The sequence below is a fragment of the Petromyzon marinus genome, chromosome 76, assembly GCF_048934315.1.
Source record: "Petromyzon marinus isolate PM22_M1 ecotype Great Lakes invasive population chromosome 76, UKy_Petmar_22M1.pri1.0, whole genome shotgun sequence".
Lineage (NCBI taxonomy): Eukaryota > Metazoa > Chordata > Hyperoartia > Petromyzontiformes > Petromyzontidae > Petromyzon > Petromyzon marinus.
This window is the reverse complement of record NC_133742.1, coordinates 131,603-156,172: the sequence shown is the minus strand read 5'-3', so window position 1 is coordinate 156,172 and position 24,570 is coordinate 131,603. Positions and strand designations below refer to the sequence as shown.

The following is a 24,570-nucleotide window of genomic DNA, read 5'->3' as shown; positions in this document are numbered from 1 at the left end:
CGTTCTCGGTGACGTTCTCGGTGACGTTCTTGGTGACGTTCTTGGTGACGTTCTTGGTGACGTTCTCGGTGACGTTCTTGGTGACGTTCTTGGTGACGTCCTTGGTGACGTTCTTGGTGACGTTCTCGGTGACGTTCTTGGTGACGTTCTTGGTGACGTTCTCGGTGACGTTCTTGGTGACGTTCTTGGTGACGTTCTTGGTGACGTTCTTGGTGACGTTCTCGGTGACGTTCTTGGTGACGTTCTCGGTGACGTTCTTGGTGACGTTCTTGGTGACGTTCTCGGTGACGTTCTTGGTGACGTTCTTGGTGACGTTCTTGGTGACGTTCTCGGTGACGTTCTCGGTGACGTTCTCGGTGACGTTCTTGGTGACGTTCTTGGTGACGTTCTTGGTGACGTCCTCGGTGATGTTCTTGGTGACGTTCTCGGTGACGTTCTTGGTGACGTTCTTGGTGATGTCCTCGGTGACGTTCTTGGTGACGTTTTTGGTGACGTTCTTGGTGACGTTCTCGGTGACGTTCTTGGTGACGTTCTTGGTGACGTTCTTGGTGACGTTCTCGGTGACGTTCTTGGTGACGTTCTTGGTGACGTTCTCGGTGACGTTCTTGGTGACGTTCTCGGTGACGTTCTTGGTGACGTTCTTGGTGACGTTCTTGGTGACGTTCTTGGTGACGTTCTCAGTCACGTTCTTGGTGACGTTCTCGGTGACGTTCTCGGTGACGTTCTCGGTGACGTTCTCGGTGACGTTCTTGGTGACGTTCTTGGTGACGTTCTCGGTGACGTTCTCGGTGACGTTCTCGGTGACGTTCTCGGTGACATTCTTGGTGACGTTCTTGGTGACGTTCTCGGTGACGTTCTTGGTGACGTTCTCGGTGACGTTCTCGGTGACATTCTTGGTGACGTTCTTGGTGACGTTCTTGGTGACGTTCTCAGTGACGTTCTTGGTGACGTTCTTGGTCACGTTCTTGGTGACGTTCTTGGTGACGTTCTTGGTGACGTTCTCGGTGACGTTCTTGGTGACGTTCTCGGTGACGTCCTTGGTGACGTTCTTGGTGACGTTCTTGGTGACGTTCTCGGTGACGTTCTTGGTCACGTTCTTGGTGACGTTCTTGGTGACGTTCTCGGTGACGTTCTTGGTGACGTTCTCGGTGACGTTCTCGGTGACATTCTCGGTGACGTCCTTGGTGACGTTCTTGGTGACGTTCTTGGTGACGTTCTCGGTGACGTTCTTGGTGACGTTCTTGGTGACGTTCTTGGTGACGTTCTTGGTTACGTTCTTGGTGACGTTCTTGGTGACGTTCTCGGTGACGTTCTCGGTGACGTTCTTGGTGACGTTCTTGGTGACGTTCTTGGTGACGTTCTTGGTGACATTCTTGGTGACGTTCTCGGTGACGTTCTTGGTGACGTTCTTAGTGACGTTCTTGGTGAAGTTCTTGGTGACGTTCTTGATGACGTTCTTGGTGACGTTCTTGGTGACGTTCTTGGTGACGTTCTTGGTGACGTTCTTGGTGAAGTTCTTGGTGACGTTTTTGGTGACGTTCTCAGTGACGTTCTTGGTGACGTTCTTGGTGACGTTCTCGGTGACGTTCTCGGTGACGTTCTCGGTGACGTTCTCGGTGACGTTCTTGGTGACGTTCTTGATGACGTTCTTGGTGACGTTCTTGGTGACGTTCTTGGTGACGTTCTTGGTGACGTTCTCGGTGACGTTCTCGGTGACGTTCTTGGTGACGTTCTTGGTGACGTTCTTGGTGACGTTCTCGGTGACGTTCTTGGTGACGTTCTTGGTGACGTTCTTGGTGACGTTCTTGGTGACGTTCTTGGTGACGTTCTTGGTGACGTTCTCGGTGACGTTCTCGGTGACGTTCTTGGTGACGTTCTTGGTAACGTTCTCGGTGACGTTCTCGGTGACGTTCTCGGTGACGTTCTTGGTGACGTTCTTGGTGACGTTCTTGGTGACGTTCTCGGTGACGTTCTTGGTGACGTTCTTGGTGACGTTTTTGGTGACGTTCTCGGTGACGTTCTTGGTGACGTTCTCGGTGACGTTCTCGGTGACGTTCTTGGTGACGTTCTTGGTGACGTTCTTGGTGATGTTCTCGGTGACGTTCTTGGTGACGTTCTTGGTGACGTTCTTGGTGACGTTCTCGGTGACGTTCTTGGTGACGTTCTCGGTGACGTCCTTGGTGACGTTCTTGGTGACGTTCTTGGTGACGTTCTCGGTGACGTTCTTGGTGACGTTCTCGGTGACGTTCTCGGTGACGTTCTCGGTGACGTTCTTGGTGACGTTCTTGATGACGTTCTTGGTGACGTTCTTGGTGACGTTCTTGGTGACGTTCTTGGTGACGTTCTTGGTGAAGTTCTTGGTGACGTTTTTGGTGACGTTCTCAGTGACGTTCTTGGTGACGTTCTTGGTGACGTTCTCGGTGACGTTCTCGGTGACGTTCTCGGTGACGTTCTCGGTGACGTTCTTGATGACGTTCTTGGTGACGTTCTTGGTGACGTTCTTGGTGACGTTCTTGGTGACGTTCTCGGTGACGTTCTCGGTGACGTTCTCGGTGACGTTCTTGGTGACGTTCTCGGTGACGTTCTCGGTGACGTTCTTGGTGACGTTCTTGGTGACGTTCTTGGTGACGTTCTTGGTGACGTTCTTGGTGACGTTCTTGGTGACGTTCTCGGTGACGTTCTCGGTGACGTTCTTGGTGACGTTCTTGGTAACGTTCTCGGTGACGTTCTCGGTGACGTTCTCGGTGACGTTCTCGGTGACGTTCTCGGTGACGTTCTTGGTGACGTTCTCGGTGACGTTCTCGGTGACGTTTTTGGTGACGTTCTCGGTGACGTTCTTGGTGACGTTCTTGGTGACGTTCTTGGTGACGTTCTTGGTGACGTTCTTGGTGACGTTCTTGGTGATGTTCTCGGTGACGTTCTTGGTGACGTTCTTGGTGACGTTCTTGGTGACGTTCTCGGTGACGTTCTCGGTGACGTTCTCGGTGACGTCCTTGGTGACGTTCTTGGTGACGTTCTTGGTGACGTTCTCGGTGACGTTCTTGGTGACGTTCTCTGTGACGTTCTCGGTGACGTTCTCGGTGACGTTCTCGGTGACGTTCTCGGTGACGTTCTTGGTGACGTTCTTGGTGACGTTCTTGGTGACGTTCTTGGTGACGTTCTTGGTGACGTTCTTGGTGACGTTCTTGGTGAAGTTCTTGGTGACGTTCTTGATGACTTTCTTGGTGACGTTCTTGGTGACGTTCTCGGTGACGTTCTCGGTGACGTTCTCGGTGACGTTCTTGATGACGTTCTCGGTGACGTTCTCAGTGACGTTCTCGGTGACGTTCTTGGTGACGTTCGTGGTGACGTTCTCGGTGACGTTCTCGGTGACGTTCTTGGTGACGTTCTTGGTGACGTTCTCGGTGACGTTCTCGGTGACGTTTTTGGTGACGTTCTTGGTGACGTTCTTGGTGACGTTCTTGGTGAAGTTCTCGGTGACGTTCTCGGTGACGTTCTTGGTGACGTTCTTGGTAACGTTCTTGGTGACGTTCTTGGTGACGTTCTTGGTGACGTTCTCGGTGACGTTCTTGGTGACGTCCTTGGTGACGTTCTTGGTGACGTTCTCGGTGACGTTCTTGGTGACGTTCTTGGTAACGTTCTTGGTGACGTTCTTGGTGACGTTCTTGGTGACGTTCTTGGTGACGTTCTTGGTGAAGTTCTTGGTGACGTTTTTGGTGACGTTCTCAGTGACGTTCTTGGTGACGTTCTTGGTGACGTTCTCGGTGACGTTCTCGGTGACGTTCTCGGTGACGTTCTCGGTGACGTTCTTGGTGACGTTCTTGATGACGTTCTTGGTGACGTTCTTGGTGACGTTCTTGGTGACGTTCTTGGTGACGTTCTCGGTGACGTTCTCGGTGACGTTCTCGGTGACGTTCTTGGTGACGTTCTCGGTGACGTTCTCGGTGACGTTCTTGGTGACGTTCTTGGTGACGTTCTTGGTGACGTTCTTGGTGACGTTCTTGGTGACGTTCTTGGTGACGTTCTCGGTGACGTTCTCGGTGACGTTCTTGGTGACGTTCTTGGTAACGTTCTCGGTGACGTTCTCGGTGACGTTCTCGGTGACGTTCTTGGTGACGTTCTTGGTGACGTTCTTGGTGACGTTCTCGGTGACGTTCTTGGTGACGTTCTTGGTGACGTTTTTGGTGACGTTCTCGGTGACGTTCTTGGTGACGTTCTTGGTGACGTTCTTGGTGACGTTCTTGGTGACGTTCTTGGTGACGTTCTTGGTGATGTTCTCGGTGACGTTCTTGGTGACGTTCTTGGTGACGTTCTTGGTGACGTTCTCGGTGACGTTCTTGGTGACGTTCTCGGTGACGTCCTTGGTGACGTTCTTGGTGACGTTCTTGGTGACGTTCTCGGTGACGTTCTTGGTGACGTTCTCGGTGACGTTCTCGGTGACGTTCTCGGTGACGTTCTTGGTGACGTTCTTGATGACGTTCTTGGTGACGTTCTTGGTGACGTTCTTGGTGACGTTCTTGGTGACGTTCTTGGTGAAGTTCTTGGTGACGTTTTTGGTGACGTTCTCAGTGACGTTCTTGGTGACGTTCTTGGTGACGTTCTCGGTGACGTTCTCGGTGACGTTCTCGGTGACGTTCTCGGTGACGTTCTTGGTGACGTTCTTGATGACGTTCTTGGTGACGTTCTTGGTGACGTTCTTGGTGACGTTCTTGGTGACGTTCTCGGTGACGTTCTCGGTGACGTTCTTGGTGACGTTCTTGGTGACGTTCTCGGTGACGTTCTCGGTGACGTTCTTGGTGACGTTCTTGGTGACGTTCTTGGTGACGTTCTTGGTGACGTTCTTGGTGACGTTCTTGGTGACGTTCTTGGTGACGTTCTCGGTGACGTTCTCGGTGACGTTCTTGGTGACGTTCTTGGTAACGTTCTCGGTGACGTTCTCGGTGACGTTCTCGGTGACGTTCTCGGTGACGTTCTTGGTGACGTTCTTGGTGACGTTCTCGGTGACGTTCTCGGTGACGTTTTTGGTGACGTTCTCGGTGACGTTCTTGGTGACGTTCTTGGTGACGTTCTTGGTGACGTTCTTGGTGACGTTCTTGGTGACGTTCTTGGTGATGTTCTCGGTGACGTTCTTGGTGACGTTCTTGGTGACGTTCTTGGTGACGTTCTCGGTGACGTTCTCGGTGACGTTCTCGGTGACGTCCTCGGTGACGTTCTTGGTGACGTTCTTGGTGACGTTCTCGGTGACGTTCTTGGTGACGTTCTCTGTGACGTTCTCGGTGACGTTCTCGGTGACGTTCTCGGTGACGTTCTCGGTGACGTTCTCGGTGACGTTCTCGGTGACGTTCTTGGTGACGTTCTTGGTGACGTTCTTGGTGACGTTCTTGGTGACGTTCTTGGTGAAGTTCTTGGTGACGTTCTTGATGACTTTCTTGGTGACGTTCTTGGTGACGTTCTCGGTGACCTTCTCGGTGACGTTCTTGGTGACGTTCTTGATGACGTTCTCGGTGACGTTCTCGGTGACGTTCTTGGTGACGTTCTTGGTGACGTTCGTGGTGACGTTCTCGGTGACGTTCTTGGTGACGTTCTTGGTGACGTTCTTGGTGACGTTCTCGGTGACGTTCTCGGTGACGTTTTTGGTGACGTTCTTGGTGACGTTCTTGGTGACGTTCTTGGTGAAGTTCTCGGTGACGTTCTCGGTGACGTTCTTGGTGACGTTCTTGGTGACGTTCTCGGTGACGTTCTTGGTGACGTTCTTGGTGACGTTCTCGGTGACGTTCTTGGTGACGTCCTTGGTGACGTTCTTGGTGACGTTCTCGGTGACGTTCTCGGTGACGTTCTTGGTAACGTTCTTGGTGACGTTCTTGGTGACGTTCTTGGTGACGTTCTTGGTGACGTTCTTGGTGACGTTCTTGGTGAAGTTCTTGGTGACGTTCTTGATGACTTTCTTGGTGACGTTCTTGGTGACGTTCTCGGTGACGTTCTCGGTGACGTTCTTGGTGACGTTCTTGATGACGTTCTCGGTGACGTTCTCGGTGACGTTCTTGGTGACGTTCTTGGTGACGTTCGTGGTGACGTTCTCGGTGACGTTCTTGGTGACGTTCTTGGTGACGTTCTTGGTGACGTTCTCGGTGACGTTCTCGGTGACGTTTTTGGTGACGTTCTTGGTGACGTTCTTGGTGACGTTCTTGGTGAAGTTCTCGGTGACGTTCTCGGTGACGTTCTTGGTGACGTTCTTGGTGACGTTCTCGGTGACGTTCTTGGTGACGTTCTTGGTGACGTTCTCGGTGACGTTCTTGGTGACGTCCTTGGTGACGTTCTTGGTGACGTTCTCGGTGACGTTCTTGGTGACGTCCTTGGTGACGTTCTTGGTGACGTTCTTGGTGACGTTCTCGGTGACGTTCTTGGTAACGTTCTTGGTGACGTTCTTGGTGACGTTCTTGGTGACGTTCTTGGTGACGTTCTTGGCGACGTTTCCTTGGGGAAATATTTTCAACCCCCTCTCCCCCCTCTCCCCACCTTTCCCCCCCTCTCCCCCCCTCTCCTCCTCCCCCCCCCAAGGTCTCCGTGCTCCTCCTCGCCGCCCTAACATTGGAGCGCTTTGCCTGCATCGTGTTCCCCTTCTCGTCCTCGCCACCGCCACCACCGCCTCCACCACCACCACCACCCTCCTCCTCGTCCTCCTCCTCCTCCCGCTCCTCCTCCTCCTCGTCCTCCTCCTCCTCGTCGTCCCGCTCCGTGCCCGCGTCCTCCTGCCGGCGAGGCGGCCGCAGCAGCAGCAGCAGCAGCAGCAGGAGGAGGACCCAGGCCTCGCTGGCCGTGGCCTGGCTGGGCGGCTCGTCTCTGGCGCTGGGCCCTCTGCTGGTGGGCGGGCGTCTGGGTGACGACCTGTACGGACGCAACGGAGTCTGCTTCCCACTGCACGCGGACAGGCGGCCGGGCGGCGGCGGCGGCGGCGGCGGCACGGCAAAGGTCTACTCGGACGGGGTGTTGCTGGGTGGGTTTGGTGGTGGGTGGTGGTGGGTGGGTGGTGGTTGTGGTGGTTGTGGTGGTGGTGGTGGTGGGTGGTGGTGGTGATGGTGGTGGTGGTGGGGGTGGTGGTGGTTGGTGGGTGGTGGTGGTGGTGGTGGTGGTTGGTGGTTGGTGGTGGTGGTGGGTGGTGGTGGTGGTGGTGGTTGTGGTGGAGGTGGTGGTGGTAGTGTTGGTTGGAGGGATGGTGGTGGTGGTGGTGGTGTTGGTGGTGGTGGTGGTTGTGGTGGTGGGTGGTGGTGGTAGTGGTGGTGGTGGTGGGGGTGGTGGTGATGATGACGTTAACAGTTGCCCCTCTCTTTGTCCTGCAATCACCACCACCACCACCACTGCCATCCCTCCAACCAACACTACCACCACCACCACCACTCCCACCACCACCCCCACCACCACCACCACCCCCACCACCACCACCACCACCACCCACCACCTGCAGGTGTGAACCTCATCGCCTTCCTCGTCATCCTCCTCTGCTACTCTTCCATGTTCTGGTCTCTCCGTGGCCCCGCGCGGGGTGGCGGGGGAGGGGCGGGGCGTGGGGTCAGGAGGTCGCGGCCGGGGGTCACCGCCGTGACCTCCGGCCGGGCCCGTCGCGACCTGGGTGTGGCTCGACGATTCTTCTTCATCGTCCTCACCGACGCGCTCTGCTGGATCCCCATCTTCGTGCTGAAGGCGCTCGCGCTCCTCAGCGTCGACATTCCCGGTGGGGGACGCGCGACGTTCGTGCGACGTTCCTGACGTTCCCACGACGTTCCTGACGTTCCCGCGACGTTCCCGCGACGTTCCTGACGTTCCCACGACGTTCCTGACGTTCCCGCGACGTTCCCGCGACGTTCCTGACGTTCCCACGACGTTCCTGACGTTCCCACGACGTTCCTACGACGTTCCTGACGTTCCCGCGACGTTCCCACGACATTCGCACAACGTTCCCGACGTTCCCACGACGTTCCCACGACGTTCGCGCGACGTTCCCGCGACGTTCCTGACGTTCCCACGACGTTCCTGACGTTCCCACGACGTTCCTACGACGTTCCTGACGTTCCCACGACGTTTCCGCGACGTTCCCGCGACGTTCCCCCGACGTTGCTGACGTTCCCACGACGTTTCCGACGTTCCCCCGACGTTCCTACGACGTTCCTGACGTTCCCACGACGTTTACGACGTTCCCACGACGTTCCCACGACGTTCCCACAACGTTCCCACGACGTTCCTGACGTTCCGACGTTCCCACGACGTTCCCACGACGTTCCTGACGTTCCCACGACGTTTCCAACGTTCCCACGACGTTCCCACGACGTTCCCACAACGTTCCCACGACGTTCCCACGACGTTCCCACAACGTTCCCACGACGTTCCCGCGATGTTCCCGACGTTCCCATGAGATTCACACATACGTTCCCACGACGTTCCTGACGTTCCCACGACGTTCCTGACGTTCCCACGACGTTCCTGACGTTCCCACGACGTTTCCGATGTTCCCACGACGTTCCCACAACGTTCCCACGATGTTCCCGACGTTCCCATGAAATTCACACGTACGTTCCCGCGACGTTGCTGACCTTCCCACGACGTTCCTGACGTTCCCACGACGTTTCCGACGTTCCCACGACGTTCCCACGACGTTCGCACAACGTTCCCGACGTTCCCGACGTTCCCACGACGTTCCCACGACGTTCCCACAACGTTCCCACGACGTCCCTGACGTTCCCACGACGTTCCGACGTTCCCACGACGTTCCCACGACGTTCCGACGTTCCCACGACGTTCCCACGACGTTCGCACAACGTTCCCACGACGTTCCCACGATGTTCCCGACGTTCCCATGAGATTCACACATACGTTCCCACGACGTTCCCGCGACGTTCCCACGACGTTTCCGACGTTCCCACGACGTTCCTGACGTTCCCACGACGTTTCCGATGTTCCCACGACGTTCCCACAACGTTCCCACGATGTTCCCGACGTTCCCATGAAATTCACACGTACGTTCCCGCGACGTTGCTGACCTTCCCACGACGTTCCTGACGTTCCCACGACGTTTCCGACGTTCCCACGACGTTCCCACGACGTTCGCACAACGTTCCCGACGTTCCCGACGTTCCCACGACGTTCCCACGACGTTCCCACAACGTTCCCACGACGTCCCTGACGTTCCCACGACGTTCCGACGTTCCCACGACGTTCCCACGACGTTCCGACGTTCCCACGACGTTCCCACGACGTTCGCACAACGTTCCCACGACGTTCCCACGATGTTCCCGACGTTCCCATGAGATTCACACATACGTTCCCACGACGTTCCCGCGACGTTCCCACGACGTTTCCGACGTTCCCACGACGTTCCTGACGTTCCCACGACGTTTCCGATGTTCCCACGACGTTCCCACAACGTTCCCACGATGTTCCCGACGTTCCCATGAAATTCACACGTACGTTCCCGCGACGTTGCTGACCTTCCCACGACGTTCCTGACGTTCCCACGACGTTTCCGACGTTCCCACGACGTTCCCACGACGTTCGCACAACGTTCCCGACGTTCCCGACGTTCCCACGACGTTCCCACGACGTTCCCACAACGTTCCCACGACGTCCCTGACGTTCCCACGACGTTCCGACGTTCCCACGACGTTCCCACGACGTTCCGACGTTCCCACGACGTTCCCACGACGTTCGCACAACGTTCCCACGACGTTCCCACGATGTTCCCGACGTTCCCATGAGATTCACACATACGTTCCCACGACGTTCCCGCGACGTTCCCACGACGTTTCCGACGTTCCCACGACGTTCCCACGACGTTCCCACGACGTTCCTGACATTCCCATGAGATTCACACATACGGTCCCACGACGTTGCTGACGTTCCCACGACGCTTCCACGACGTTCCCACAACGTTCCCACGACGTTCCCCAACGTCCCCATGAGATTCACACATACGTCCCCGCGACGTTGCCGACTTCCCCACGACGTTCCTGACGTTCCCACGACGTTCCCACGACGTTCCTGACGTTCCCCGCGACGTTCCTGACGTTCCCACGACGTTCCCACGACGTTCCTGACGTTCCCCGCGACGTTCCCACGACGTTTCGCTCCCCCCCCCCCCTCCCTCCTCCCACAGGCACCATGAGCTCGTGGGTGGTCATCTTCATCCTGCCCATCAACTCGGCCCTGAACCCGCTCCTCTACACGCTCACCACGCGCCACTTCCGCCAGCGAGCAGCAGTTGCCCTTCGCAGGTGGAGCACCCGGCTGGCACGGCCGGGACACGCAACCTCCACCTCCTCCACCTCCTCCTCCTCCACCACCACCTCCTCCACCACCATCGCCTCCACCACCTCCTCCACCTCCTCGTCGTCGGCCTCCACCACCATCGCCACCATCTCCTCGGCCTCCATCCCCTCCACCGCCTCCTCAGGCTCCACCACCGCCTCCACCGCCTCCACCCCCACCTCCTCCACCCCATCCTCAACCTCCTCAGCCTCCATCCCCTCCTCCTCCACCTCCTCCACCACCTCCTCCACCACCTCCTCCACCTCCTCCTCCTCCACCTCCTCGTCGTCGGCCTCCACCACCATCGCCTCCATCTCCTCGGCCTCCATCCCCTCCACCGCCTCCTCAAGCTCCACCACCGCCTCCACCGCCTCCACCCCCACCTCCTCCACCCCATCCTCAACCTCCTCAGCCTCCATCCCCTCCTCCTCCACCTCCTCCACCCCCTCCTCAACCACCTCCTCCTCCTCCTCCACCTCCTCGTCGTCGGCCTCCACCACCATCGCCTCCATCTCCTCGGCCTCCATCCCCTCCACCGCCTCCTCAAGCTCCACCACCGCCTCCACCGCCTCCACCCCCACCTCCTCCTCCACCTCTCCCACCTCCTCCACCTCCTCCACCCCCTCCTCAACCTCCACCTCCTCAACCTCCTCCACCTCCTCCACCCCCTCCTCCACCCCATCCTCAACCTCCTCGGCCTCCATCCCCTCCTCCACCTCCTCCACCCCCTTCGCACACCTCCATCGGTAACTCCGGGCCGCTCGTTGCCACGGCAACCACGGCGACCGCCCCCCCCCCCCCAGCAACGGCAGCGGCATCCTCATCCACCTCCTCCTCCACCTCCACATGCCTGGCAACGCTGCCCGGCGGTCGCCACGGCAACGGTCGCCACGGCAACAGCTGTCAGGGCGACGGTCGCCACGGCAACGGTCGCCAACGCCTCCTCCTCCCCCCTGTGCCGACTCCCCTCGCAGCTCACCTGGGGGGTCACCAGGGGGTCACCTGGGGGGTCACCAGGGGGTCACCAGGGGGTCACTGGGGGTCACCGGGTGGTCATAAGGGGGTCATCTAGGGGTTAATCTATGGTTCACCATGGGGGGGGTCACTGGGGGGTCACCTGGAGGTCAACAAGGGGTCACCTTGGGGGTTCACTAGGGGGGTCACCGGGGGATCACCAGAGAGGTCACCATGGAGGTCACCAGGGGGTCACCAGTAGGGTCACCGGGGGGATCACCTAGGGGGTCATTGGGGGGGTTATCTTGGGGTCACCAGGGGGTCACCTATGAGGGGTCACCAGGGGGGTCACCGGAGGGGTCACCAGGGAGGTCACCATGGGGGTCACCTAGGGGGTCACCGGGGGGTCACCAGGGGGTCATTTGGGGGTTACCTTGGGGGACACCGGGGGGTCACCTAGGGGCGTCACCAGCGGAGGTCACCGGGGGGGTCACCAGAGGGGTCACCAGGGAGGTCACCAGGGAGGTCACCAGGGGGTCACCTGGGGGTCATTGGGGGGTTATCTCGTGGGTCACCAGGGGGGTCACTGGAGGGGTCCCCTGAGGAGTCACCTAGGGGGTCACCAGGAGGTCACCGAGGGGTCAGTAGGTGCAGGGGTCACGATGTTGGAGGTCAGACAGAGTTGGTGGGCAGCAGTCGTGCTGATGATGATGCTGATGCGACTGCTGATGGCGATATTGATGATGATGATGCTGATGATGATGGCGATACTGATGATGATGATGCTGATGATGATTATGGCGATGATGATGATGATGATGCTGATGCGACTGCTGATGGCGATACTGATGATGATGATGGCGATACTGATGATGATGGCGATACTGATGATGATGATGGCGATACTGATGATGATGATGGCGATACTGATGATGATGATGGCGATACTGATGATGATGATGGCGATACTGATGATGATCATGATGGCGATGCTAATGATGATGATGGCGATGCTGATGGCGATACTGATGATGATGATGGCGATACTGATGATGATGGCGATACTGATGATGATGGCGATGCTAATGATGATGATGGCGATGCTAATGATGATGATGGCGATGCTAATGATGATGATGGCGATGCTAATGATGATGGCGGCGATACTGATGATGGTGATGGCGATGGCGATACTGATGATGATGATGATGGCGATACTGATTATGATGATGATGCTAATGATGATGGCGATGCTGATGATGATGGCGATACTGATGATGATGATGCTAATGATGATGGTGATGCTGCTGATGTCACTGTTGCTGATGATGATGATGCTGCCGATGCTGCTACTGCTTGCTATTCCTGCTGCTCATAACTACTGCTGATGATGATGAAGAAGCTGATGATGATGATGATAATAACGCACCAAGTTTGACCGCAGAAAGCAATGGACACTGCTTCTGTGTGGGTCTCTAGCCTAGGGGCACCCCCAGTGGCAGCTGTCTCTGTGGGTCAGTCTGCTGTCAGTAGGAGGGTGATGGTGACTGCTGCTGTTGTGTGGGTCTCTAGCCTAGGGGCACCCCCAGCGGCAGCTGTCAGTCTGATGCCGGTACGAAAAACCAATAAAGGAAGTGATGAGTGGCAGATGGTGGTGATGAGCTTGATTTTTTATATCGGTGTTGATTGCTTTACACACAGACTCACCACCACACAGAGACCCACAGATTCACCACCACACAGAGACCCATAGACTCACCACCGCACAGAGACTCATAGACTCACCACCGCACAGAGACCCATAGACTCACCACCGCACAGAGACACATAGACTCACCACCACACAGAGAGCCATAGACTCACCACCACACAGAGACCCATAGACTCACCACCGCACAGATACCCATAGACTCACCACCACGCAGAGACCCATAGACTCACCACCACACAGAGACCCATAGACTCACCACCACACAGACACAGACTCACCACCACACAGAGACCCATAGACTCACCACCACACAGAGACCCATAGACTCACCACCACACAGACACAGACTCACCACCACACAGAGAGCCATAGACTCACCACCACACAGAGACCCATAGACTCACCACCACACAGAGACCCATAGACTCACCACCACACAGACACAGACTCACCACCACACAGAGAGACATAGACTCACCACCACACAGAGAGCCATAGACTCACCATCACACAGACACAGACTCACCACCACACAGAGACCCATAGACTCACCACCACACAGAGACCCATAGACTCACCACCACACAGACACAGACTCACCACCACACAGAGAGCCATAGACTCACCACCACACAGAGACCCATAGACTCACCACCACACAGAGACCCATAGACTCACCACCACACAGACACAGACTCACCACCACACAGAGAGACATAGACTCACCACCACACAGAGAGCCATAGACTCACCATCACACAGACACAGACTCACCACCACACAGAGACCCATAGACTCACCACCACACAGAGATCCATAAACTCACCACCACACAGAGACCCATAGACTCACTACCACACAGAGACCCACAGACTCACCACTACACAGATAGCCATAGACTCACCACCACACAGAGAACCATAGACTCACTACCACACAGAGACCCATAGACTCACCACTACACAGAGACCCACAGACTCACCACTACACAGATAGCCATAGACTCACCACCACACAGAGAGCCATAGACTCACCACCACAAATAGACCCATAGACTCACCCCCACACAGAGACCCATAGACTCACCACCACACAGACACAGACTCACCATCACACAGACACAGACTCACCACCACACAGAGACCCATAGACTCATCACCACAAAGAGACCCAAGACTCATCACCACACAGAGAGACACAGACTCACCACCACATAGAGACCCATAGACTCACCATCACACAGAGACCCATAGACTCACCACCACACAGAGAGCCATAGACTCACCACCACTCTGTGGGTCTCTATGTATCTCTGTGGGTCTCTATGTATCTCTGTGGGTCTCTATGTATCTCTGTGGGTTTCTATGTATCTCTGTGGGTCTGTGTGTCTCTATGTATCTCTGTGGGTCTCTATGTATCTCTGTCTCTATGTATCTCTGTGGGTCTCTATGTATCTCTGTGTGTCTCTATGTATCTCTGTGTGTCTCTATGTATCTCTGTGTCTCTATGTATCTCTGTGGGTCTCTATGTATCTCTGTGTGTCTCTATGTATCTCTGCGGATCTCTATGTATCTCTGTGGGTCTCTATGTATCTCTGTGGGTCTCTATGTATCTCTATGTATATCTGTGTGTCTCTATGTATCTCTGTGTGTCTCTATATATCTCTATGTATCTCTGTGTGTCTCTATGTATCTCTATGGGTCTCTATGTATCTCTATGGGTCTCTATCTATCTCTGTGGGTCTCTATGTAACTCTATGTATCTCTCTGTGGGTCTCTATGTATCTCTGTGGGTCTCGATGTATCTCCGTGGGTCTCTATGTGTCTCTGTGTCTCTATGTATCTCTGTGGGTCTCTATGTATCTCTATGGGTCTCTATGTATCTCTGTGGATCTCTATGTGTCTCTGTGTCTCTGTGTATCTCTATGGGTCTCTATGTATCTCTATGGGTCTCTATCTATCTCTGTGGGTCTCTATGTATCTCTTTGTGTCTCTATGTATCTCTGTGGGTCTTTATGTATCTCCATGGGGTCTCTATGTATCTCTGTGGGTCTCTATGTAGCTCTGTGGGTCTCTATGTATCTCTGTGGGTCTCTATGTATCTCTATGTGTCTCTATAGGTCTTTATGTATCTCTGTGGGTCTCTATGTACCTCTGTGGGTCTCTATGTATCTCTGTGGGTCTCTATGTATCTCTGTGGGTCTCTATGTATCTCTATGGGTCTCTATGTAGATCGATGGGTCTGTGTGTCTCTGTGTATCTCTGTGGATCTCTATGTATCTCCATGGGGTCTCTATGTATCTCTGTGGGTCTCTATGTATCTCTGTGGGTCTCTATGTGTCTCTGTAGGTCTCTATGTATCTCTGTGGGTCTCTGTGTATCTCTATGGGTCTTTTTGTATCTCTGTGGGTCTCTATGTATCTCTGTGGGTCTCTATGTATCTCTGTGGGTCTCTATGTATCTCTGTGTGTCTCTATGTATCTCTGTGTGTCTCTATGTATCTCTGTGGGTCTCTATGTATCTCTGTGGGTCTCTATGTATCTCTGTGGGTCTCTATGTATCTCTATGTATCTCTGTGGGTCTCTATGTATCTCTGTGGGTCTCTATGTATCTCTGTGGGTCTCTGTGTATCTCTATGGGTCTCTATATATCTCTGTGGGTCTCTATGTATCTCTGTGGGTCTCTATGTATTTCTGTGGGTCTCTATGTATCTCTGTGGGTCTCTATGTATCTCTGTGGGTCTCTATGTATCTCTGTGTGTCTCTATGTATCTCTGTGGGTCTCTATGTATCTCTATGTGTCTCTATGTATCTCTGTGAGTCTCTATGTATTTCTGTGGGTCTCTATGTATCTCTATGGGTCTCTATGTATCTCTGTGGGTCTCTATGTATCTCTGTGGGTCTCTATGTACCTCTGTGTGTCTCTATGTACTTCTGTGTGTCTCTATGTATCTCTGTGTGTCTCTATGTATTTCTGTGTGTCTCTATGTATCTCTGTGTGTCTCTATGTATCTCTATGTATCTCTGTGGGTCTCTATGTATCTCTGTGGGTCTCTATGTATCTCTGTGGGTCTCTGTGTATCTCTGTAAGTCTCTATGTATCTCTGTGGGTCTCTATGTATCTCTGTGGGTCTCTATGTATCTATGTGGGTCTCTATGTATCTCTTTGGGTCTCTATGTATCTCTGTGGGTCTCTATGTATATCTGTGGGTCTCTATGTATCTCTGTGGGTCTCTGTGTATCTCTGTGGGTCTCTATGTATCTCTATAGGTCTCTATGTAGCTCTATGGGTCTCTATGTATCTCTATGGGTCTCTATGTATCTCTGTGGGTCTCTATGTATCTCTATATATCTCTATGGGTCTCTATGTGTCTCTGTGTGTCTATGTATCTCTATGGGTGTCTATGTATCCTATGTGCCTCTATGTATCTCTGTGGGTCTCTATGTATCTCTGTGGGTCTCTATATGTCTCTGTGGGTCTCGATCTATCTCTGTGGGTCTCTATGTATTTCTATGTATCTCTGTGGGTCTCTTTGTATCGCTGTGGGTCTCTATGTATCTCTGTGGGTCTCGATCTATCTCTGTGGGTCTCTATGTATCTCTATGTATCTCTGTGGGTCTCTGTGTATCTCTGTGGGTCTCTATGTATCTCTGTGGGTCTCTATGTATCTCCATGGGGTCTCTATGTATCTCCATGGGGTATCTATGTATCTCTTTTTATCTCTGTGCGTCTCTATTTGTCTCTATGTATCTCTGTGGGTCTCTATGTATCTCTATGGGTGTCTATGTAGATCGATGGGTCTGTGTGTCTCTGTCTATCTCTGTGGATCTCTATGTATCTCCATGGGGTCTCTATGTATCTCTGTGGGTCTCTATGTATCTCTGTGGGTCTCTATGTATCTCTGTAGGTCTCTATATCTCTGTGGGTCTCTGTGTATCTCTATGGGTCTCTTTCTATCTCTGTGGGTCTCTATGTATCTCTATGGGTCTCTATGTATCTCTGTGGGTCTCTATGTATCTCTGTGGGTCTCGATCTATCTCTGTGGGTCTCTATGTATCTCTATGTGTCTCTATGTATCTCTGTGGGTATCTATGTATCTCTGTGGGTCTCTATGTATCTCTCTGTGTCTCTATGTATCTCTGTGGGTCTCTATGTATCTCTGTGGGTCTCTATGTATCTCTCTGTGTCTCTATGTATCTCTGTGCGTCTCTATGCATCTCTGTGGGTCTCTATGTATCTCTGTGTGGTCTCTATGTATCTCTGTGTGGTCTCTATGTATCTCTGTGGGTCTCTATGTATCTCTGTGGGTTTCTATGTATCTCTGTGGGTCTCTATGTATCTCTATGTATCTCTGTGGGTCTCTTTATATCTCTGTGGGTCTCTATGTATCTCTCTGTGTCTCTATGTATCTCTGGGGGTCTCTATGTATCTCTGGGTCTCTATGTATCCCTGTGGGTCTCTATGTATCTCTATGGGTCTCTTTGTATATCTGTGGGTCTCTATGTATCTCTGTGTGTCTCTACGTGTCTATGTGTCTCTATGTATCTCTGTGTGTCTCTACGTGTCTATGTGTCTCTATGTATCTCTGTGGGTCTCTGTGTCTCTCTGTGTGTGTCTCTCTCTCTGTCTCTCTCTGTGTGTCTCTCTCTGTGTCTCTCTCTGTCTCTCACTGTCTCTCTCTGTGTGTCTCTCTCTCTGTCTCTCTCTCCCTGTCTCCCTCTTTGTCTCTCTCTGTCTCTCTCTCCCTCTCTCTCTCTGTGTCTCTCTCCCTGTCTCTCTCTCTCTGTGTCTCTCTCCCTGTCTCTCTCTGTGTGTCTCTCTCTGTGTCTCTCTCTCTATGTCTCTCTTTGTCTCTCTGTGTGTCTCTCTCTGTCTCTCTCTGTCTCTCTCTGTTTCTCTCTGTGTCTCTCTCTGTGTCTCTCTCTGTCTCTCTGTGTCTCTCTCTGTGTCTCTCTCTCCCTCTCTCTGTGTGTATGTGTGTCTCTCTCTCTCTCTATGTCTCTCTCTGTGTGTCTCTCTCTGTGTCTCTCTCTCCTTCTCTCTCTCTGTGTCTCTCTCTGTCTCTCTGTGTCTCTCTCTGTTTCTCTCTGTGTCTCTCTCTCTGTGTTTCTCTCTGTCTCTCTGTGTCTCTCTCTCTGTGTCTCTCTCTCCCTCTCTCTGTGTGTATGTGTGTCTCTCTCTGTCTCTCTCTCTGTGTCTCTCTCTGTGTCTCTCTCCTTCTCTCTCTCTCTGTGTCTCTCTCTGTTTCTCTGTGTCTCTCTCTGTGTGTCTCTCTCTCTGTGTGTCTCTCTCTCTGTCTCTCTCCCTCTCTCTCTCTCTGTGTTTCTCTCTCTCTGTGTCTCTCTCTCTCTCTGTGTCTCTCTCTCTCTGTCTCTGTGTCTCTCTCTCTCTCTGTCTCTCTCTCTCTGTGTCTATCTCTCTCTCTCTCTGTGTCTCTCTCTGTGTCTCTCTCTCCCTCTCTCTGTGTGTATGTGTGTCTCTCTCTGTCTCTCTCTCTGTGTCTCTCTCTGTGTCTCTCTCCTTCTCTCTCTCTCTGTGTCTCTCTCTGTTTCTCTGTGTCTCTCTCTGTGTGTCTCTCTCTCTGTGTGTCTCTCTCTCTGTCTCTCTCCCTCTCTCTCTCTCTGTGTTTCTCTCTCTCTGTGTCTCTCTCTCTCTCTGTGTCTCTCTCTCTCTGTCTCTGTGTCTCTCTCTCTCTGTCTCTCTCTCTCTGTGTCTATCTCTCTCTCTCTCTGTGTCTCTCTCTGTGTCTCTCTCTCCCTCTCTCTGTGTGTATGTGTGTCTCTCTCTGTCTCTCTCTGTGTCTCTCTCCCTCTCTCTCTCCTTCTCTCTCTCTCTGTGTCTCTCTCTGTCTCTCTCTGTGTCTCTCTCTCTGTGTCTCTCTCCCTCTCTCTCTCTGTGTCTCTCTCTCTGTGTGTCTCTCTCTATCTGTCTCTCTCTCTGTGTGTCTCTCTCTCTGTGTATCTCTGCCCGAGTCACTTGGCAGGCCTCTGCGTTATTTGGCTGGGAGCCTCCGTGCGGCGAGGTACAAACCCTGTGCGGGGCGCTCCAGCGAGGGATTTATCGTCGCAAAGCCGAGACAATAAAAATGGGGAGCTGAGTTCCAGACTGTGGAGACTTCATCATTCGCTGTGACAGCGGCCACAGCTGGCGGTGGTGGTGGTGGTGGCGGCGGTGGTTGTTGTTGTGATGATGGTGGTGGTGGTTGTGATGATAGTGGTGGTGGTTGTTGTGATGATGGTGGTGGTGGTTGTTGTGATGATGGTGGTGGTGGTGGTTGTGATGATGGTGGTGGCGGTGGTTGTTGTTGTGATGATGATGATGTTGGTGGTGGTGGTTGTTGTTGTGATGATGTTGGTGGTGGTGGTTGTTGTGATGATGGTGGTGGTGGTGGTTGTGATGATGGTGGTGGCGGTGGTTGTTGTTGTGATGATGATGATGTTGGTGGTGGTGGTTGTTGTTGTGATGATGTTGGTGGTGGTGGTGGTTGTGATGATGGTGGTGGTGGTGGTGGTTGTGATGATGGTGGTAGTGGTGGTTGTTGTTGTGATGATGTTGGTGGTGGTGGTTGTGATGATAGTGGTGGTGGTGGTGGTTGTGATGATGGTGGTAGTGGTGGTTGTGATGATGGTGGTGGTGGTGGTGATGATGGTGGTTGTTGTTGTGATGATGGTGGTTGTGATGACAGTGGTGGTGGTTGTGATGATAGTGGTGGTGGTGGTTGTGATGATAGTGGTGGTGGTGGTGATGATGATGGTGGTTGTTGTTGTGATGATGTTGGTGGTGGTGGTTGTGATGATAGTGGTGGTTGTGATGATAGTGGTGGTGGTGGTGGTTGTGATGATGGTGGTGGTGGTGGCGGTGGTTGTTGTTGTTGTGATGATGTTGGTGGTGGTGGTTGTGATGATAGTGGTGGTTGTGATGATGGTGGTGGTGGTGGCGGTGGTTGTTGTTGTGATGATGTTGGTGGTTGTGATGATAGTGGTGGTGGTTGTGATGATGGTGGTGGTGGTGGTGGCGGTGGTTGTTGTGATGATGGTGGTGGTGGTGGTTGTGATGATAGTGGTGGTGGTGGTGGTTGTGATGATGATAGTGGTGGTTGTGATGATAGTGGTGGTGATGGTGGTTGTGATGATGGTGGTGGTGATTGTGATTATGATGATGGTGGTGGTTGTTGTGATGATGGTGGTGGTAGTGGTAGTGATGATGGTAGTAGTGATGATGGTGATGATGATGGTGGTGGTGATTGTGATGATGGTAGTAGTGATGATGATGATGGTGGTGATTGTGATGATGGTGGTGATTGTGATGATGATGATGGTGGTGATGATGATGGTGGTGATTGTGATGATGATGGTGATGGTGGTGGTTATGATGATGGTAGTAGTGATGATGATGGTGGTGGTGGTGATTGTGATGATGGTAGTAGTGATGATGGTGATGATGATGATTATGGTGGTGGCGGTGGTGGTGGTGGTGGTGATTGTAATGATGGTGGTAGTGATTGTGATAATGGTGGTGATTGTGAGGATGGTGGTGGTGGTGATGATGATGGTGGTGATTGTGATGATGATGGTGGTGGTAATTGTAATGATGGTGGCAGTGATGATGGTGGTGGTGATTGTGATGATGATGATGATGGTGGTGGTGGTGGTGATGATGATGATGGTGGTGATTGTGATGATGGTGGTGATGATGATGGTGGTGATTGTGATGATGATGATGGTGGTGGTAATTGTAATGATGGTGGCAGTGATGATGGTGGTGGTGATTGTAATGATGATGATGGTGGTGGTGGTGATTGTAGAACCCAGTGGGAGCCTAAGCTCCCCCCGCCTCCCACTAGGATAGCATTGACAGAACTCTAAAGTAAACCTCTCCCCCCTCTCTCTCTCTCTCTCTCCCTCCACTCTCCACATGCTGCCCTGTAGAATCAGTCACGGTCGTAATGTTCCAATTAAACGCTGAATCCGCTCCAAACGAACCGAACACCGTAAAGAATTTTGTTTTATGTTTCCATGCAAGCTGGGACTACGTAGTGCCCTTACGTTGTTGTTGTTGTTGTTGTTTTACCCTGAAGCGACCACTCCTGGCCATCGACAAGGGCCGATTCCAAAATGTGGGCATGGGATACATCCATCTTGACGCACAGAGACACATAGAGACGCACAGAGACACACAGAGAGATGCACAGAGAGCCATAGAGACGCACAGAGACACACAGAGAGATTCATAGAGACCCATAGAGACCCAGAGAGATACATAGAGAGATACATAGAGAGCCATAGAGACGCACAGAGACACACAGAGAGATGCACAGAGAGCCATAGAGACGCACGGAGACACACAGAGAGATTCATAGAGACCCATAGAGACGCACAGAGACACACATAGAGATTCATAGAGACCCATAGAGACCCAGAGAGATACATAGAGAGATACATAGAGAGCCATAGAGACGCACAGAGACACACAGAGAGATGCATAGAGAGCCATAGAGACGCAGAGAGACACACAGAGAGATTCATAGAGACCCATAGAGACCCAGAGAGATACATAGAGAGATACATAGAGAGCCATAGAGACGCACAGAGACACACAGAGAGGTGCATAGAGACACATAGAGACACGCACAGAGACACACAGAGAGATTCATAGAGACCCATAGAGACCCAGAGAGATACATAGAGAGATACATAGAGAGCCATAGAGACGCACAGAGACACACAGAGGGATGCACAGACCCATAGAGACACACAGAGACACACAGAGATACAATGAGACCCATAGAGACACACAGAGACACACAGAGATACATAGAGACCCATAGAAACCCAGAGAGACACACAGAGACACACAAAGAGATACATAGAGACCCATAGAGACACACAGAGACACACAGAGATACATAGAGACCCATAGAGACACACAGAGACACACAGAGGGATACATAGAGACCCATAGAAACCCAGAGAGAAACAAAGAAACCCATAGAGACACACAGAGACACACAGAGACACACAGAGAGACGCATAGAGACCCATAGAGACACACAGAGACACACAGAGATACATAGAGACCCATAGAGACACACAGAGCCACAGAGAGAGATACATAGAGACCCATAGAGACACACAGAGACACAAAGAGATGCATAGAGACCCATAGACACTCATAGAGACCCACAGAGACCCATACTCATAGAGACCCACAGAGACCCACACTCATCGAGACCCACAGAGACCCACACTCATAGAGACCCACAGAGACCCACACTCATAGACACCCACAGAGACCCTTACTCATGGAGACCCACAGCGACCCACACTCATAGAGACCCATACTCATAGAGACCCACAGAGACCCACAGAGACCCACGCTCATAGAGACCCACAGAGACTCACACTCATAGAGACCCACAGAGACCCACAGAGACCCATACTCAGAGAGACCCACAGAAACCCACACTCATATAGACCCACAGAAACCCACACTCATAGAGACTCACAGAGACCCACACTCATAGAGACCCACAGAGATCCACAGATACCCACAGAGACCCATAATCATAGAGACCCACACTCATAGAGACCCACAGAGACCCACACTCATAGAGACCCACAGAGACCCACACTCATAGAGACCCGCAGAGATCCACAGAGACCCACAAAGACCCATACTCATAGAGACCCACAGAGACCCACAGAGACCCACACTCATAGAGACCCACAGAGACCCACACTCATAGAGACTCACAGAGACCCACACTCATAGAGACCCGCAGAGATCCACAAATACCCACAAAGACCCACACTCATTGAGACCCACACAGACCCACAAAGACCCATACTAACAGAGACCCACAGAGACCCACAGAGACCCACACTCATAGAGACCCACAGAGACCCACAGAGACCCATACTCATAGAGACCCACAGAGACCCACAGAGACCCAAACTCACAGAGACCCACAGAGACCCACACTCATAGAGACCCACAGAGACCCACAGAGACCCACACTCATAGAGACCCACAGAGACCCACACTCATAGAGACCCACAGAGACCCACACTCATAGAGACACACAGAGACCCACAGAGACCCATACTCATAGAGACCCACAGAGACCCACACTATTAGAGACCCACAGAGACTCACACTCATAGAGACCCACAGAGACCCACAGAGACCCATATTCATAGAGACCCACAGAGACCCACACTCATTGAGACCCACAGAGACCCACACTCATAGAGACCCACAAAGATCCACAGATACCCACAGAGACCCATTCTCATAGAGACCCACAGAGACCCACACTCATAGAGACCCACAGAGACCCACAGATACCCACAGAGACCCACACTCACAGAGATCCACAGAGACCCACAAAGACCCATACTCATAGAGACCCACAGAGACCCACAGAGACCCACACTCATAGAGACCCACAGAGACCCACACTCATAGAGACTCACAGAGACCCACACTCATAGAGACCCGCAGAGATCCACAAATACCCACAAAGACCCACACTCATTGAGACCCACAGAGACCCACAAAGACCCATACTAACAGAGACCCACAGAGACCCACAGAGACCCACACTCATAGAGACCCACAGAGACCCACAGAGACCCATACTCATAGAGACCCACAGAGACCCACAGAGACCCACACTCACAGAGACCCACAGAGACCCACACTCATAGAGACCCACAGAGACCCACAGATACCCATACTCACAGAGACCCACAGAGACCCACACTCATAGAGACCCACAGAGACCCATACTCATAGAGACCCACAGAGACCCATACTCACAGAGACCCACAGAGACCCACACTCATAGAGACCCACAGAGACCCACACTCATAGAGACCCAAAGAGACCCACACTCATAGAGACCCACAGAGACCCACACTCATAGAGACCCACAGAGACCCACAGAGACCCATACTCACAGAGACCCACAGAGACCCACACTCATAGAGACCCACAGAGACCCACACTCATAGAGACACACAGAGACCCACAGAGACCCATATTCATAGAGACCCACAGAGACCCACACTCATTGAGACCCACAGAGACCCACACTCATAGAGACCCACAGAGACCCACACTCATAGAGACCCACAGAGACCCACAGAGACCCACACTCATAGAGACCCACAAAGATCCACAGATACCCACAGAGACCCACACTCACAGAGATCCACAGAGACCCACAAAGACCCATACTCATAGAGACCCACAGAGACCCACAGAGACCCATACTCATAGAGACCCACAGAGACCCACACTCATAGAGACTCACAGAGACCCACACTCATAGAGACCCGCAGAGATCCACAAATACCCACAAAGACCCACACTCATTGAGACCCACACAGACCCACAAAGACCCATACTAACAGAGACCCACAGAGACCCACAGAGACCCATACTCATAGAGACCCACAGAGACCCACAGAGACCCATACTCACAGAGACCCACAGAGACCCACACTCATAGAGACCCACAGAGACCCATACTCACAGAGACCCACAGAGACCCACACTCATAGAGACCCACAGAGACCCACAGATACCCATACTCACAGAGACCCA

General features: G+C 52.9%; 1 protein-coding gene across 1 annotated transcript in view; it reads left to right on the top strand.

Moving 5' to 3' along the window:
• Positions 1-11,347, top strand: part of LOC116958352 (uncharacterized) — a 41,499-nt gene extending 30,152 nt beyond the window's left edge. The window contains exons 7-9 of the mRNA XM_076056474.1: positions 6,559-6,994; positions 7,463-7,729; positions 10,145-11,347. Coding sequence (XP_075912589.1) covers positions 6,559-6,994; positions 7,463-7,729; positions 10,145-11,046 — 1,605 coding nt within the window. The 3' untranslated portion in view covers positions 11,047-11,347. The remainder of the gene's footprint in view (positions 1-6,558; positions 6,995-7,462; positions 7,730-10,144) is intronic.
• Positions 11,348-24,570: the final 13,223 nt, after the last annotated feature.